Source organism: Carcharhinus amblyrhynchos, chromosome 2, assembly GCF_965287045.1.
Source record: "Carcharhinus amblyrhynchos chromosome 2, sCarAmb.v2.hapA, whole genome shotgun sequence".
Lineage (NCBI taxonomy): Eukaryota > Metazoa > Chordata > Chondrichthyes > Carcharhiniformes > Carcharhinidae > Carcharhinus > Carcharhinus amblyrhynchos.
Genome location: NC_137325.1, coordinates 106,425,079 through 106,440,215, shown reverse-complemented (window position 1 = coordinate 106,440,215; position 15,137 = coordinate 106,425,079). Strand labels below are relative to the sequence as shown.

The window sequence follows — 15,137 nt, the reverse complement described above, 5'->3', positions numbered from 1 at the left end:
GCAGAAAGTTTCCCCGGTAGCAACAAACGCCTAGTTCTCAGGTGTCGGATGAAGAATGAATATTGATCGTGACAATGGGCAGAACTTTCCTGATCCTCATACAATTCGTACAGTGCAGAAGGCGGCCATTTGGCTCAGCCAACCTGTACTGACAATCACATCCAGGCCCTATCCCCGTAAACCCACGTATTTACCCTAGCTAGTCCCCCTGACACTAAGAGGTGATTTCGCATGGCCAATCAATCAAAACTGCACATCTGTGGACTATGTGGGGGAAACCAGAGCACCCGAAGGAAACCCACACAGACACAGAGAGAATGTACAGACAGACAGTGACCCAGGCCGGGAATCGAACCCAAGTCCCTGACGCTATGAGGCAGCACTGTTAACCACTGTGCCACCATACCACCCCCTTCAAATACTATCACAGGATCTTTGACGTTTACCTCAAGAGGGCAGACCTCAGTGCAATATCTCAGAGAACCAGGATACCTCTGACAAGGCAGCACTCCCTCAGTAATGCATTGAAGTGCGAACCTGAATTGTGAGCTCAAGCCTCATGAGAGTGGGACATTTGAGCCCACAATTTACTGGCTGCAGCCCAAATGACAGGAACCTGGTTGCGTACAGGAATTTCCTTCTTTAATAATAACATAAACACTCAACAAAATGGTGACAACAGAAAACCTGCAGAAGGTTTTAAATCTGTGATATACTTACACACAGTCAGTGTGTTTGACTAATCTCCGGGAAGCACGAAGCACCTCAGCAATAATCGGGGCAGAGAAGCGGCTCTCCCCTCAATGCTCTCAGATTAGTAATTTTGTTTTTCCCGAGGCTAATTCCAGCCAGGGGAAAAACACAGCAAATATGTGAAAGCGGGTGATTTATTCGCCTCCTTTCAGTATCAGCAAGATTGCTCCGGACCGAACCACTCTCGCTCGTTCTCCACTTACCTCCCTCTGCGGAGGTGCTGAACTTCCCCCCTACTCTCCCGGCGCCTCCGCCCCGCAGGCTGACTGGCAGCAACGTCACTTCCGCCCCGCAGGCAGGCTGGCAGCAGCGTCACTTCCGCCCCGCAGGCTGGCTGGCAGCAGCGCCACTTCCGCCCCCGCAGGCTGGCTAACAGCAGGACCACTTCCGTCCCCGCAGGCTGGCTAACAGCAGGAGCACTTCCGCCCCCGCAGGCTGGCTGACAGCAGCGCCACTTCCGCCCCGCAGGCCGGCTGGCAGCTGACACTCCGCCCCACTTACGACACTTCCGCCCCGCAGACAGTGTCCCGGAGGCTGTTGGGGAGGGGAGACTCAGAGTGCCAGCAGCGACCTTGGCAACTCAGTGCAGGGACGCTGTTGGAGTGATAGCAATCAGCACCTTCACTGTGCTTCAAAATATTACCCATGAATTTTAAACCCTCACCGTCAACCAGGTTAGAAGTTTGTACTTATTCTGCATTCAAGGCACTGTCAATCAGTTTAAAGATAAATGCACCTTTGGATTGTCGATGATTGATTTTCTGGGGGCTGGATACAGGTTGCAGCTGTGGGTCTAACCTGCTTCTTCCCCGGTTTCCGGGGTGTGGGGGCTTTTGTTTTGGCTTTGACATTTTGGGCCAATCTTTTCCTGGAGTTTAGGAGTCCAGACTCTGAGCCGCCGCACCATCCGCTGCTGCTGGAGGAGAAAGATCCCGGGAGAGTGGAGACAGCTCAGCAGGCGGTAAACCCCTAAATCAGAGAGTGGTCCCCCTTCCAGAGTCTGCCCCCCTCACTCTCCAGACTCTGGGACCCTCCTCTCCTCCCCTCCCCTCTCCTCTCCCCCCACCCCCCACCCCCCCATCTCCAGACTCTGGAGGGAGAGCCCAGAGTCTGGTCCCCCCACCCCACCCCCTCTATTCCTTCCACTCCCCTCTCCCTCTCAGTCTGATTCCCCACCTTCCCGCCACCCCACCCAGGTCTGGTTCTGCCCCACCTCGAAGAGTCTGGACCTCCCAGAGTCTGTCACTCCCTCCGCACTCCCAGAATCTGCACGCTCAGCCCCACTCCAACCCACCCAAGTCTGGTTCCCACCACCCCCCCCCCTCCACACACACACACACACACACAACAGGATACAACAAATATTCCTCTGTGGAAAAAACAAATGTTGAAGTTTCAGATCCTTTCATCATAACATTCTTAGAGATAGGATGTATGCGCATTTAGAACAAAACAATCTCATTAGCAATGGACAGCATGGTTTTGTACAAGGGAGGTCAAGCCCCACAAACTTCGTTGAGTTTTTTGAGGAGGTGACAAAAACAATTGATGAGGGAAGGGCCTTGGATGTCGTCTATATGGATTTTAGTAAAGCGTTTGACAAGGTCCCTCATGGCAGGCTGGTGCAAAAGGTTAAATCTCACAGGATAAAAGGTGAGATAACTAGATGGGTAGAGAACTGGCTTGGCCATTAGAAGACAGAGGGTAGCGGTGGAGGGGTCTTTTTCTGGTTGGAGATCTGTGACTAGTGATGTTCTGTAGGGCTCTGTACTGTGACCTCTGCTGTTTATGATATATATAAATGACTTTGGAAGAAGATGTAGCTGGTGTGATCAGTAAGTTTGCAGACGACACAAAGATTGCTGGACTTGTGGATAGTGATGAACATTGTCAGAGAATACAGCAGGATATAGATAGGCTGGAAAATTGGGTGGAGAAATGGCAGGTGGAATTTAATCCAGACAAATGTGAAGTGATGCATTTCAGTAGATCTAATGTAGGGAGGAGCTATACAATAAATGGCAGAACCATCAGGAGTATAGACACACAGAGGGACCAGGGTGTGCAAGTCCACAGATCCCTAAAGGTGGCAGCACAGGTGGAGTGGGTGGTGAAGAAGGCATATGCCTTGCTTGCCTTTATTGAACAAGGCCTAGAGTATAAAAGTTGGCATATAATGTTGCAGCTATATAGAACATTGGTTAGGCCACATTTGGCATACTGCATCCAGTTCTGGTCGCCACACTACCAGAAGGACGTGGAGGCTTTGGAGAGAGTACAGAAAAGGTTTACCAGGATGTTGCCTGGTATGGAGGGTCTTAGCTGTGAGGAGAGTTTGGGCAATTGGGGTTGTCCTCCCTGGAAAGATGGAGGATGAGGGGTGACCTAATAGAGGTGTATAAAATTGTGAAGGGCATAAATAGGGTGAACAGTGGTAAGCTTTTTCCCAAGTTGGAGGTGACGAACACAAGGGGTCACAAGTTCAAGGTGAGGGGGGCAAGGTTCAACACAGATGTCAGGGGGACGTATTTTACACAGGGTGGTGGGAGCCTGGAATGTGCTGCCAAACAAGGTGGTGAGGCGGACACGCTAGGATTGTTTAAGACTTATCTGGATAGTCACATGAACAGACTGGGAATAGAGGGATACAAACGAATGGTCTAGTTGGGCGCATGAGCAGCACAGGCTTGGAGGGTCAAAGGGCCTGTTCCTGTGCTGTATTGTTCTTTGTTCTTTGTTTGTTCTAACATTGTTTCAGGTGTGCTAAAGTTGTTAACTGCTGTTCTGAAATGGTCACGTAGAAATGTAGAAAATAAAAGCAGGAGCAGGCCATTCAGCCCTCATGGCTGATCCTCTATCTCAACACCATACTCCTGTACCCTCCTCATGTCCCTTGACACCTTTAGAGTAACCTTAACTGTGCTAAAATGGCTGACTTACCTGCTATACTGAAATGGTTACCTTATCTGCCATCTACAAAAATGTTTCCAATATTTGTGTTTTGTTGGTACAGATATTACACCCATAATATTGTAAGGCATGTAAATTGTAATGATCCTAAATGTAAGTGCAATAGTCTATGAGGAAAGAATTAGAAAGGTTATTGAGGGAATAGCTTATTGTGCTATCGAAATGATGAAGTAGTAAACATGGACATTGTGACAAAATGTAACAGGCTGCTAGGATTGTGGAATGTAAATTTATATTAATGAATCTACAAATGATTGGGAAGAATTAATGAGAAATCTTTGGAATAATCTGGCAGGTAAAATACTAGAGGCATGAATATTAGTGGTTTTCAAAGTGATGTGGAGTAGTGGACATTGAAGTGGCAAGGCAGGTTGATGGGTATTTAATAAAGCATACAATATTCTAGATATACTAATAGGGCATAGAATATAAGAGCAAGGAGGTTATATTGGACTTGTATAAAATGCCAGTTCAGCGGCAGTTATAATATTGTCTCCAATTCTGGGCACCACACTTAAGGAAGGACTTGAAGGTGTGGGAGGCGGTGCAGAAATGATTAATGAGAATAGTTCCAGTGATGAGAAACTTCAGTTATGAAGATTGGAGAAGTTGGGGCAGTTCTCCTTGGAGAAGAGAAGGCGGACAGAGCGTTTGATTGGGGAATTCAAATTCAGAGTAGATGAGAAGAAATTTGAAACTAAAAACAAGCACATTGCAGTACCGCAGTACAAACTCATGATCACATTTTTGGGATAACAAATCTTTATTTTTAAAAATTATGTTACAGAAATGAATAAAGTAGTGAACTGCCTCTATAAAAGACCTGAAGCTCTTTTCAGACTTATCTGCTTTCCTTGGGCCGGAGGTGGATCCATATATTATGCCCAGTGGGGAAAACACTTCAACAATTCAATAGAAGGTAACATTTTGTTACAATTGTGTGTTTATGGTATATCAGTGTCATCATGCAGCACAATGTACATTTTGGGGTACACTGGAATTGTTCAGCTCCTGACTACACTATAGCCTTAGTTCAAACATTATCAGAACACCTGAACTCCAGAGCTGAGATACTGAAAAATGCAGCACTCAAGTTGTGGCCTAACTAGTGTTTTGTTTAGTTCCAGAATAACGTTCCTGCTCTGATAGTATATGTACTTGCTAATAAATACCTTTTTAACCATATTATCGATCTGCCCTGTTACCTTAAGGGATCTGTGGACATGCATTCCAAGGTCCCTCATCCCCTCTACTTCTCTCAATATCCCCCCGAGGAAATAGTCTCTGCACGTCCACTCTATCTATCCCTCTCGTCATCTTATAAACCTCTATTAAGTTGCCGCTCATCCTCCTCCGCTCCACAGAGAAAAGCCCCAGCTCCCTCAACCTTTCCTCATAAGACCTACCCTCCAAACCAGGCAGCATCCTGGTAAATCTCCTCTGCACTCTCTCCAATGTTTCCACATCCTTCTTATAGTGAGATGACCAGAACTGAACACAATATTCCAAACGTGATCTCACCAACGTCCGGTATAGTTGCAGCATAACCCTACAGCTCTTAAACTCAAACCCCCTATTAATAAATGCTAGCATACTATAAGCCTTCTTCAAGGCTCTATCCACTTGAGTGGCAACTTTCAGAGATCTGTGGATATGAACCCCAAGATCTCTCTGTTCCTCCATATCGCTTAGTACCCTGCCATCGACCCTGTAATCTGCATATAAGTTTGTCCTACCGAAATGAATTACCTCACATTTATCAGGGTTAAACTCCATCTGCCACTTTTCAGCCCAGCTCTGCATCATATCAATGTCTCTTTGCAGCCTGCAAGAGCCCCCCACCTCATCCACTACTCCACCAACCTTGGTGTCGTCAGCAAATTTACTAACCCACCCTTCAGCCCCCTCTTCCAAGTCATTGATAAAAATCACAAATAGCAGAGGACCCAGCACTAACACCACTGATAACTGGCCTCCAGTCTGAAAATTTTCCTTCCACCACCACCACCCTGTGTCTTCTGTGAGACAGCCAGTTACTTATCAAATAGGCCAAATTTCCTTCTATCCCACATCTCCTTACTTTCTTCATCAGCCTACCATGGGGAACCTTATCAAATGCCTTACTAAAATCCATATATATAAATCAACTGCTCTACCTTAGTCCACACACTTAGTTACCTCCTCAAAGAATTCAATCAAATTTATGAGGCAGGACTTACCCCTCACAAAACTGTGCTGACAATCCCAGTTTAAGCTACATCTTTCCAAATGGTCATAAATCCTATCTCTTAAGACCCTTTCCATTAGCTTACCGACCACTGAAGTAAGACTAACTGGCCTATAATTACCAGGGTCATTCCTATTTCCTTTCTTGAAGAGAGAAACAATATTTGCTACTCTCCAGTCCTCTGGTACTATCCCCATGGACAGCGAGGACCCAAAGATCAAAGCTAAAGGCTCCGCAATCTCATCCCTTGCCTCCCAAAGTATCCTAGGATGTATCCCATCTTGCCCAGGGGACTTATCAATCCCCAGGTTTTTCAAAATTACTGATACATCTTCCCTCAGAAGATCTACCTCCCCCATCCTATCAGCCTGTATCACGCACTCATCCTCAAAAATATGGCCCCTCTCCTTAGTGAACACTGAAGAAAAGTATTCACTCAACGCTTCACCTATCTCTTCTGACTCCATGCACAAGTTCCCGCTATTATTCTCGACTGGCCCTAACCTCACCCTGGTCATTCTTTTATTTCTCACGTCAGAGTAAAAAGCCTTGGGGTTTTCTTTTATCCAACCTGCCCAGGACTTCTCATGCCCCCTCCTAGTTCTCCTAAGCCCTTTCTTTAACTCATGCCTTGTAACACTCAAGTGACCCAACTGAACCTTGTTTTTTCATCCTTACATATGCTTCCTTTTTCCTCTTGACAAATCATTCAACTTCCTTTGTGAACCATGGTTCCCTCATTCGGCCATTTCCTTCCTGCCTGCCAGGGATGTACCTATCAAGGACACGTGCTATTTGTTCCTTGAAAAAGCTCCACTTTCTGTTTGTGCCCATACCTGACAGTTTCTGCTCCCATCTTATGCTCCCTAATTACCCGACAAGGGTGACCCTGTCAAGAGGGAATCCCTTTGCTACTAAATCCTGCCGAAGATGTGAGGCAGGTTTAGAAACCCTGAGCCACATTTCAGGATGGTGCCTGTTTGTGAAGAACTCCCGAATTAAGCGCCACAACAAGATCCTGGAACAGCTGCGCAACTATGTCGGAAAATACGGCTGGACATCCTACCTTGAACCACGACTGATTGCCAAAGACGGCACCCTCTGGAAACCCGACATCATCTTCAAGAGGGAGAAAGACCAAAAGGTGGCAGTGGTAGATGTGACAGTCCGGTTCGAAGACAATTGTATCATAATTTCCTCTGCCCCAATTATAAACATTGCCCTGTCGTGTGACCCTATCCCTCTCCATTGCAATAATGAAGGACACCGAATTGTGATCACTATCTCCAAAGTGCTCTCCCACAAACAAATCTAACACTTGGCCCGGTTCATTACCCAGTACCAAGTCCAATGTGGCCCCATCTCTTGTCAGCTTATTCACATATTGTGTCGGGAAACTCTCCTGCATACACTACAAAAAGTAGATAAAATCATAGATTTTATTTTATTAACTAATATGCCATCTAGCAACTTGTCTAAGGTTGTGCTAAAATCCAGAGAGACCATATCAACTGTACTACCCTCATCAGTCCTTCTCGATCAGCAGCAACATAAGAAATAGGAGCAGGAGTAGGCCATCTAGCCCTTCGAGCCTGCCCCGCCATTCAATAAGATCATGGCTGATCTGTCGTGGCTCAGTTCCACGTTCCCGCCCTCTCCCCATAACCCTTAATCCCCTCTCTTATCAAAAACCCATCAACCCGCGTCTTAAAAATATTTAGCAAGGTAGCCTCCACCACTTCAACGGGCAGAGAATTCCAGAGATTCACCACCCTTTGAGTGAAGAAGTTCCTCCTCAACTCCATTCTAAACCGCTCCCCCTCTATCTTGAGGCTGTGCCCCCTAGTCCTACTGTCCTTTCTGAGTGGGAGGAGTCTCTCCACCTCTATCCTATCCATCCCATTCATCATCTTATACGTCTCAATGAGATCTCCCCTCATTCTTCTAAACTCTAACGAGTACAAGCCTAGTTTATTCAGCCTCTCCTCATAGCTCAACCCCCTCAACTCCGGCATCAGCCTAGTAAACCTCCTCTGCACTCCCTCCAAGGCCAAAATATCCTTGCGTAAGTACGGCGCCCAAAACTGCACACAGTACTCCAGCTGCGGCCTCACCAATGCCCTATACAGCCGCAGCAAGACCTCCCTACTTTTATATTCAATCCCCCTCGCTATGAAGGCCAGCATCCCATTAGCCTTCCTGACCACCTGCTGCACCTGCAAGCTGGGTTTTTGCGACTCATGCACAAGGACCCCGAGGTCCCTCTGCACTGTCGCCTGCTGCAGTTTTTTGCCACATAAGTGATAATCCTTCCTACCATTATTCCTACCAAAGTGGACCACCTCGCACTTGCCAACATTAAATTCCATTTGCCATTTCCTGGCCCATTCGCCCAGCCTATCTAGATCCTTCTGTAGACTCTCCACACCCTCCGCACAATTTGCTTTTCCTCCAATCTTGGTGTCGTCAGCAAATTTCGACACCCTACACTCGGTTCCCTCCTCCAGATCATCTATATAAATGGTAAATAGCTGAGGCCCCAGCACCGACCCCTGAGGCACTCCACTAGTCACCATCCGCCAATCCGAATAGCACCCATTGACCCCCACTCTCTGCCTCCTATTTGACAACCAATCCTCTATCCACGCTAACACCCTACCCCCAACTCCCTGTCCCCTGACCTTCTGCGATAACCTCCTGTGAGATACCTTGTCAAACGCCTTCTGAAAATCCAGAAAGACCACATCCACCGGCTGTCCTCTATCCACCGCCCTAGACACATCCTCATAGAACTCCAGTAAATTTGTCAGACACGACTTCCCTTTAACGAAACCGTGCTGCGTCTGCTCTATCAAGCAATTCCTCTCAAGATGCCTCGCTATTTCCTCCTTGATGACGGATTCTAACGTTTTACCTACAACAGACGTTAAACTAACCGGCCTATAATTCCCTGCCTTTTGCCTGGCACCCTTCTTAAACAACGGCGTAACATTAGCTGTTTTCCAATCTTCCGGCACTTCCCAGAATCCAGCGACGTCTGGAAAATAACCACCAAGGCATCCACTATCACCTCCGCCATTTCTTTCAGAACCCTCGGATGCATTCCATCCGGTCCTGGTGACTTGTCCACAATCAGTCCCTCCAGTCTGTCGAGCACCTCCTCTCTAGTAACAGTAATGTCATTAAGACCCTCCAGTCCTACCACCTTTCCATCTCTAACATCCGGCAAATTATTCACGTCCTCCTCCGTGAAGACAGAAACAAAAAAGTTATTCAGGACCTCAGCCATATCCCCATCCCCTACCACTAAGTCCCCCTTCTCATCCTCTAAGGGACCAACGTTCACCCTAGCCAGCCTCTTCCTTTTTATATATTTATAAAAACTCTTGCTATCCTTTTTTATATTAAGCGCAAGCTCAGCTTCATAGTTTCTCCTACCCTTCTTTATCATCTTCTTTGTCAATCTTTGTTGACATTTAAACCTCTCCCAACCCTCTTCTCGCCCACTATTCTTAGCTACTCTAAACGCCTCCGCTTTTAATTTAACACTTTCCTTCACCTCCTTCGTTATCCACGGCTTATTACCTCTCCTCCTACTGTCCTTTTTGACCATCGGAATAAATTTCCGCTGAGCGCCAAGAAAGATCTCCTTAAAGATCCTCCACTGCTCCTCAGCAGACCTACCTTCCAATGCGCTCCCCCAGTCCACATTCACCAATTCTTCTCATCCTACCGTACTCCCCTCTGTTCAAGCAAAGGACGTGCATCCGGGAACCCACTTTGTCCTCCTCCATCTGCACCAGAAACTCCACCATACAATGATCACTCTCCCCAAGAGGCTCCTTCACTGCAAGGTCCCTAATTCTACCCGCCTCATTACATAGCACCAGATCCAAGATAGCTCGCTCCCTCGTCGGCTCCAACACACACTGTTCGAGGAAACTATCCCGGCAGCGTTCCAAGAACTCCTCCTCGAGCCCACCATGTCCAACATGGGTCGACCAATCTATATGTAGATTGAAATCCCCCATAACTACGGCCGTCCCATTCCTGCACGCCACACTTATTTGCGCATTAACAGCCCGCCCCACCTCCATATCATTATTTGGGGGTCTATAGACGACACCCACCAGCGTCTTCCTCCCTTTGCTGTTCCTAATCTCTATCCACAACGATATCCACTTTTGACCTTACAATGGCAGGAAGGTTATTGATGAAGCAGCTGAAGGTGGTTAGGCTGAAAACACAATCCTGAGAAACTCCTGCAGCGATGTCCTGGGACTGAGATGATTTGGCCTTTAACATCACAACCATCTTTCTTTGTGCTCAGTATGACTCCAACCGTGGAGAATCTCTCACCACCCCCTCCCCACCTACTACACCCTCCCTTCCTTCCTGATTCATACTGACTTCAATTTTATCACTGACCGTTGATGCCACATGGCGTTAAATGCTGCCTTGGTGTCAAGGGAAATCACTCTGACTTCAGCTCTTGAGTTCAGCCCTTTTTTCTGTATTTTGAACCAAGGCTGATCAAAGTCAGGAGCCAATTTGCCATGGCAGAACCCAAACTGAGAGCACCAGTGAGCAGGTTGGTGCTGTGTGAGAGCTGCTTGATAGCATAGTCGGGTGAAACCTTCCATCAGTTTGATGATCGAAAGTAGGCTGTTGGAGTGGTAATTGGCTGGGTTGGATTTGTCCTGCTTTTTGTGGACAGAACATATCTGAGCAAATTACTACATTGCCGGCAGATGCCGTTGTTGTAACTGCACTGAAACAACTTGGCTAGAGGTATAGCTAGTTCTGGAGCACACCTTCAGTGCTCTCATGAGGATGTTGTCAGGGTCCATAACCTTTGCAGTGTCCAGTGCCTTTGTAGCCATTTCTTGATATCATGGATGGTATGGTGGCACAGTGGTTAGCACTGCTGCCGCACAGTGGTTAGCACTGCTGCCTCACAGTGCCAGGGACCTGGGTTCAATTTTGGCTGGGTGACTGTGTAGAGTTTACACATTCTCCCCATGTCTTTGTGGGTTTCCTCTGACTGCTCCGGTTTCCTCCCACAGTTCAAAGATGGGCAAGTTAGGTTAGTTGGCTGTGCTAAATTGACCATAGTATCAAGGGGGATTGACAGAGTAAATATATGGGGTTATGGGAATAGGGCCTGGATGGGATTGTGGTTGGTGCAAACTCGATGGGTCAAATGGCCTCCTTCTGCACTGCAGGGATCCTACGATTCTAACCAAATTGTCTGAAGGTTTTGTCAGGGTGGGAAATTTAACATCAATTTCATTCTTGGTCAGGAGCCAATGTAAGACTCACCTGTAATGAGGGAATAGGACTAATGTGAGTCCTGATAATGGATATGGGTTGCAGAGATTTTGTTTGGCTCTTGGTGAAAAATGGTGGATTGGCTTATGGAGCATTAGAATATTTCAAGGTTGGATGTATCAAATCACTGACAGATTTGAGTAGAAATTCACTCTGCCTCTCTTGCTGTAAAATCCTGCTTGAAAGGAATGGAATTAAAATGTTTATTTTTTCCTTAAAACAAAAACTTTGCTATTCTGCATTGCTTTATTTTGCAGCTCATGAAGGAAATGGTTTAAAAAAAATCCTCCAACCAGCTTGAGAACTGTAGGGATTCAAATTAGCGTTAATTTGGAAGGAATGTTCTTTCAGGCTCTGAAAAGTACAGCTTTTAAGATATAATTTAGAACTGACCCTGAATTTAAAAAATATTCTAACTATTTTACTAAAAACGCAATGTTACTTTGTCTTGCATTGTTGGGATACCTCCTATTAAAATGGGATTATAAGGTCACTCCAGATAATGGGCAGAGAATTTCCACCCTCTGTGAATCTTTACAATTTTGGTTTTGAAGTCATTTGATAAACTTTGAAAGAAACTTCTGGACGATGAGAGAGGAAATATACAAAAAATGTCTCCACATTATTTTTAGACTCTCAAGATCCAAGTTAGGAACCAACCATTTTAAAATATTCTTGTATTACTTCAGGGCATGGAGCCACCTTGCATTTAGATTTTAGAAAGACACTGAAGCAACAGCAAGCAACAGTCAGGTTAATATGTTGGCAGTTTTCCTAATTCAACAATAAAGCTAAAGTCCATTTGGCATCAGCTATGAGCATTATGTTAGGCCAGATACTGCTGTCTGAATGAAGGGATTTGTTTCTATTTATGAGACACACTTTGCATACTCCTCCAAAATTGCCTTCCTGGTTGTTATGTATGTGCTTGTGTATAAATTTTAATCCAGAGAATGCTAAAAAGTCCTGAATGTAAGTATATATTTTCAGAAATTCGATCTCATGGTGATTTTTCTTTCAATTCACTTCCTGGTTTTTCTGTATTTTGAAGACAACATGGTGAATTTTTGCTTTGGAGGTGGGAAATGGGAGCCAAGCCTGCTCCTATGGAGAAACTGTCACTTTTGGTATTTTGACCATGTATCCCTTTAATTGACATGGAGACAAGTCGCTGTTCAACCAAAGGCTGTGACCAGGCTGTCAAAGCAAGAAGGCCTTTCAGCTTAAGAGGAGCAATGGGCTGAAATGAAGGGCAAGTAACTGAGAGGGTGCTTCAACATGGAAATGATTTTACGGAGTGGTCTTTGCTGCGTAGTGAGGGCCTGTAAACCTACTTGGAACATTGACACCCCATCTACCATTGGGTGTCACGCACATACACGCAATATGCACACACCCACATGCACACTCGCGCAAGACATTCACACACACACACTTGAATGAAAAAATCCCAGGAACCCTCCGTGAACAGGCTATTGATGAAGTCTAATTGACTGTCCACCCACTGAGTATTGGGAAGCTAGCACCCCCACTGGAATAGGTATTTTTGGGACGACCACCACCATTCCTAATCATGGTAGGACCCAAAAATCTTGCTCAGTGACTAATGCCAGGGATCGAAGAAGTAATTCATGATCTTGTCCTCCCAGGGAACATGGGGATGGCACAGTGGTTAGCACTGCTGCCTCACAGCGCCAGGGACCTGGGTTCAATTCCCAGCTTAGGTGACCATCTCAGTGGAGTTTGACCGTCTCCCTGTGTCTGCATGGGTCTCCTCCAGGTGCTCCAGTTTTCCTCCACAGTCCAAAGATGTGCAGGTTAGGTTGATTGGCCATGATAAATTGCCCCTTCGTGTTAGGGGGATGTTAGGGAGCTTAGAAGGGTAAATATGTGGGGCTATGTTTATAGGGCCTGGGTGGGATTGTTGTCGGTACAGGCTTGATAGGCCAAATGGCCTTCTGCACTGTAGGTATTCTAGGACATTGGTCTGCAACACAGCACCATCTGTCAGAGAATTACCCCTGAAGTTCATTATTGCTAGGTGTAATATAATAGATTCATGCAACTGTTAGTGGGCAGGATTCACAACTGAACTCAGTTTGGTTCTTATTAGATCAGCATAGACAGACATTTTACAATGTGGGCCACTGCATAGCAATAAGGAAATTGAACTCTGGCTAATTTTTTTCTAAACGTGTCATTGATGAAGACGAACATCTCATCAAGGCCATCCCACACCCCACTTCTTGCCTTCAAACAACCGCACAACCTCAAACAGACTATTGTCCGCAGCAGACTACCCAGCCTTCGGGAGAACGACTTGCCTGGGCTTGCAAAATCTCACTAACTGTCCTGGCTGGAGACAATACACATCTCTTTAACCTGTGCTTAACCTTCTACCTACACGACACCATACAACCCTGCCACAGCAACCTCTGCAAGATGTGCCGGATCATTGACACGGATGCCACCATCTCACGCGAGAACACCATCCACCAGGTACACGATACATACTCTTGCAACTCGGCCAACGTTGTCTACCTGATACACTGCAGGCAAGGATGTCCTGAGGCATGGTACACTGGGGAGACCGTGCAGACACTACAACAGCGGATGAATGAACACTGCTCAATAATCACCAGGCAAGAGTGTCCTCTTCCTGTTGGGGAACACTTCAGCAGTCACAGGCATTCGGCCTCATCTTCGGGTAAGCGTTCTTCCAAGGTGGCCTTCACGACACACAACAACAGAGTCGCTGAGTAGAGATGGTTAGCCAAGTTCCATACACGTGAGGACGGCCTCAAACGAGATCTTGTGTTCATGTCACACTATCTGTAATCCCCACGACTTGCCTGGGCTTGCAAAATCTCACTAACTGTTCTGGCTGGAGACAATACACATCTCTTTAAGCTGTGCTTAACCTTCTGTCCACTCGTACCGTCTGTACCTTTAAGAATTGATTACCTGTAAAGACTGTTATTCCAACCGTTATCTTGTAAGTTGAGTTTATGTCTTTATATGCCTTGTTTGTGAACACAATTCCCACCCACCTGATGAAGGAGCAGCACTTCGAAAGCTTGTGGCTTGTGTTACCAAATAAAGCTGTTGGACTTTAACCTGGTGTTGTGAGACTTCTTATTGAGACAAAGCTCAGCAGGTGCAATGAAGAGAGAGACGAGGCAGAATTTTCTGGCCGCGCTGGTCTAAAAGTCGGAAATTCCTGCCTGACCATCAGTGACCTTTCACATTCTCCGCAACCCACCTGCTAAAATTCCAGTGGCAGGCAGGATGGGAGAATTCTGGCCAAAGTTTTAAGTCCAATGTGACTCTTCTTCAGAACTTTGAATGTTACGACTGTGGCTGATAATGCTGAACAAGGCAGATCTCTGATTGAAACCTGTCTCAGCCGATATTGTAAAAACAAGAAAGAAAGCTACTGAACACAAAATTATTGGACTCCACTGATAACTTCTAAAAGCGTGATGAATTAAAATGTTTATTAAAAGAATGGGTAAAACTTAAACATAAGATAAAATAAACACATTTGAAAAGAAACCTTACAAAATAACCCTCCAAATGCTTTATCAAAAGCACACACTGAACTATCATTCCTTATAGATTTTTAATCATAAAATCCTGGAAATACTACCCAAACTTAGAAATTACAATTGCCAACTTGTCAGAATAAATCCATGCTAATGTGTTTTTTTTTTCTAAAGGGAGATTTTTAAAAAATCTTTTTTGGGACAACTATTATCCTGGTGCAGAGCCATGTTGCTTACTTCATTTCAAATGCTTTCATAACTTTTTAGCTTGTTCCAAACACAGGAGTTGGCTTTCAATAGGATTTGTCCCC

At 45.8% G+C, this 15,137-nt stretch overlaps 2 protein-coding genes across 8 annotated transcripts in view; one reads left to right on the top strand and one right to left on the bottom strand.

Moving 5' to 3' along the window:
• Window positions 1-1,008, bottom strand: part of crot (carnitine O-octanoyltransferase) — a 52,893-nt gene extending 51,885 nt beyond the window's left edge. For 5 of the 7 annotated variants that reach the window (XM_080210556.1, XM_080210582.1, XM_080210547.1 and 2 more), the window contains exon 1: window positions 721-945. The gene's annotated coding sequence lies outside the window, so the exon portion shown is untranslated. The other 2 variants (XM_080210564.1, XM_080210573.1) reach the window with 1 other exon arrangement.
• Window positions 1,009-1,283: 275 nt separating this feature from the next.
• olah (oleoyl-ACP hydrolase) overlaps window positions 1,284-15,137 on the top strand; it is a 36,766-nt gene continuing 22,912 nt past the window's right edge. Inside the window, exons 1-2 of the mRNA XM_080217084.1 lie at window positions 1,284-1,427; window positions 4,511-4,642. Of these exons, the coding sequence (XP_080073210.1) occupies window positions 4,513-4,642 (130 nt within the window). The 5' untranslated portion in view covers window positions 1,284-1,427; window positions 4,511-4,512. The remainder of the gene's footprint in view (window positions 1,428-4,510; window positions 4,643-15,137) is intronic.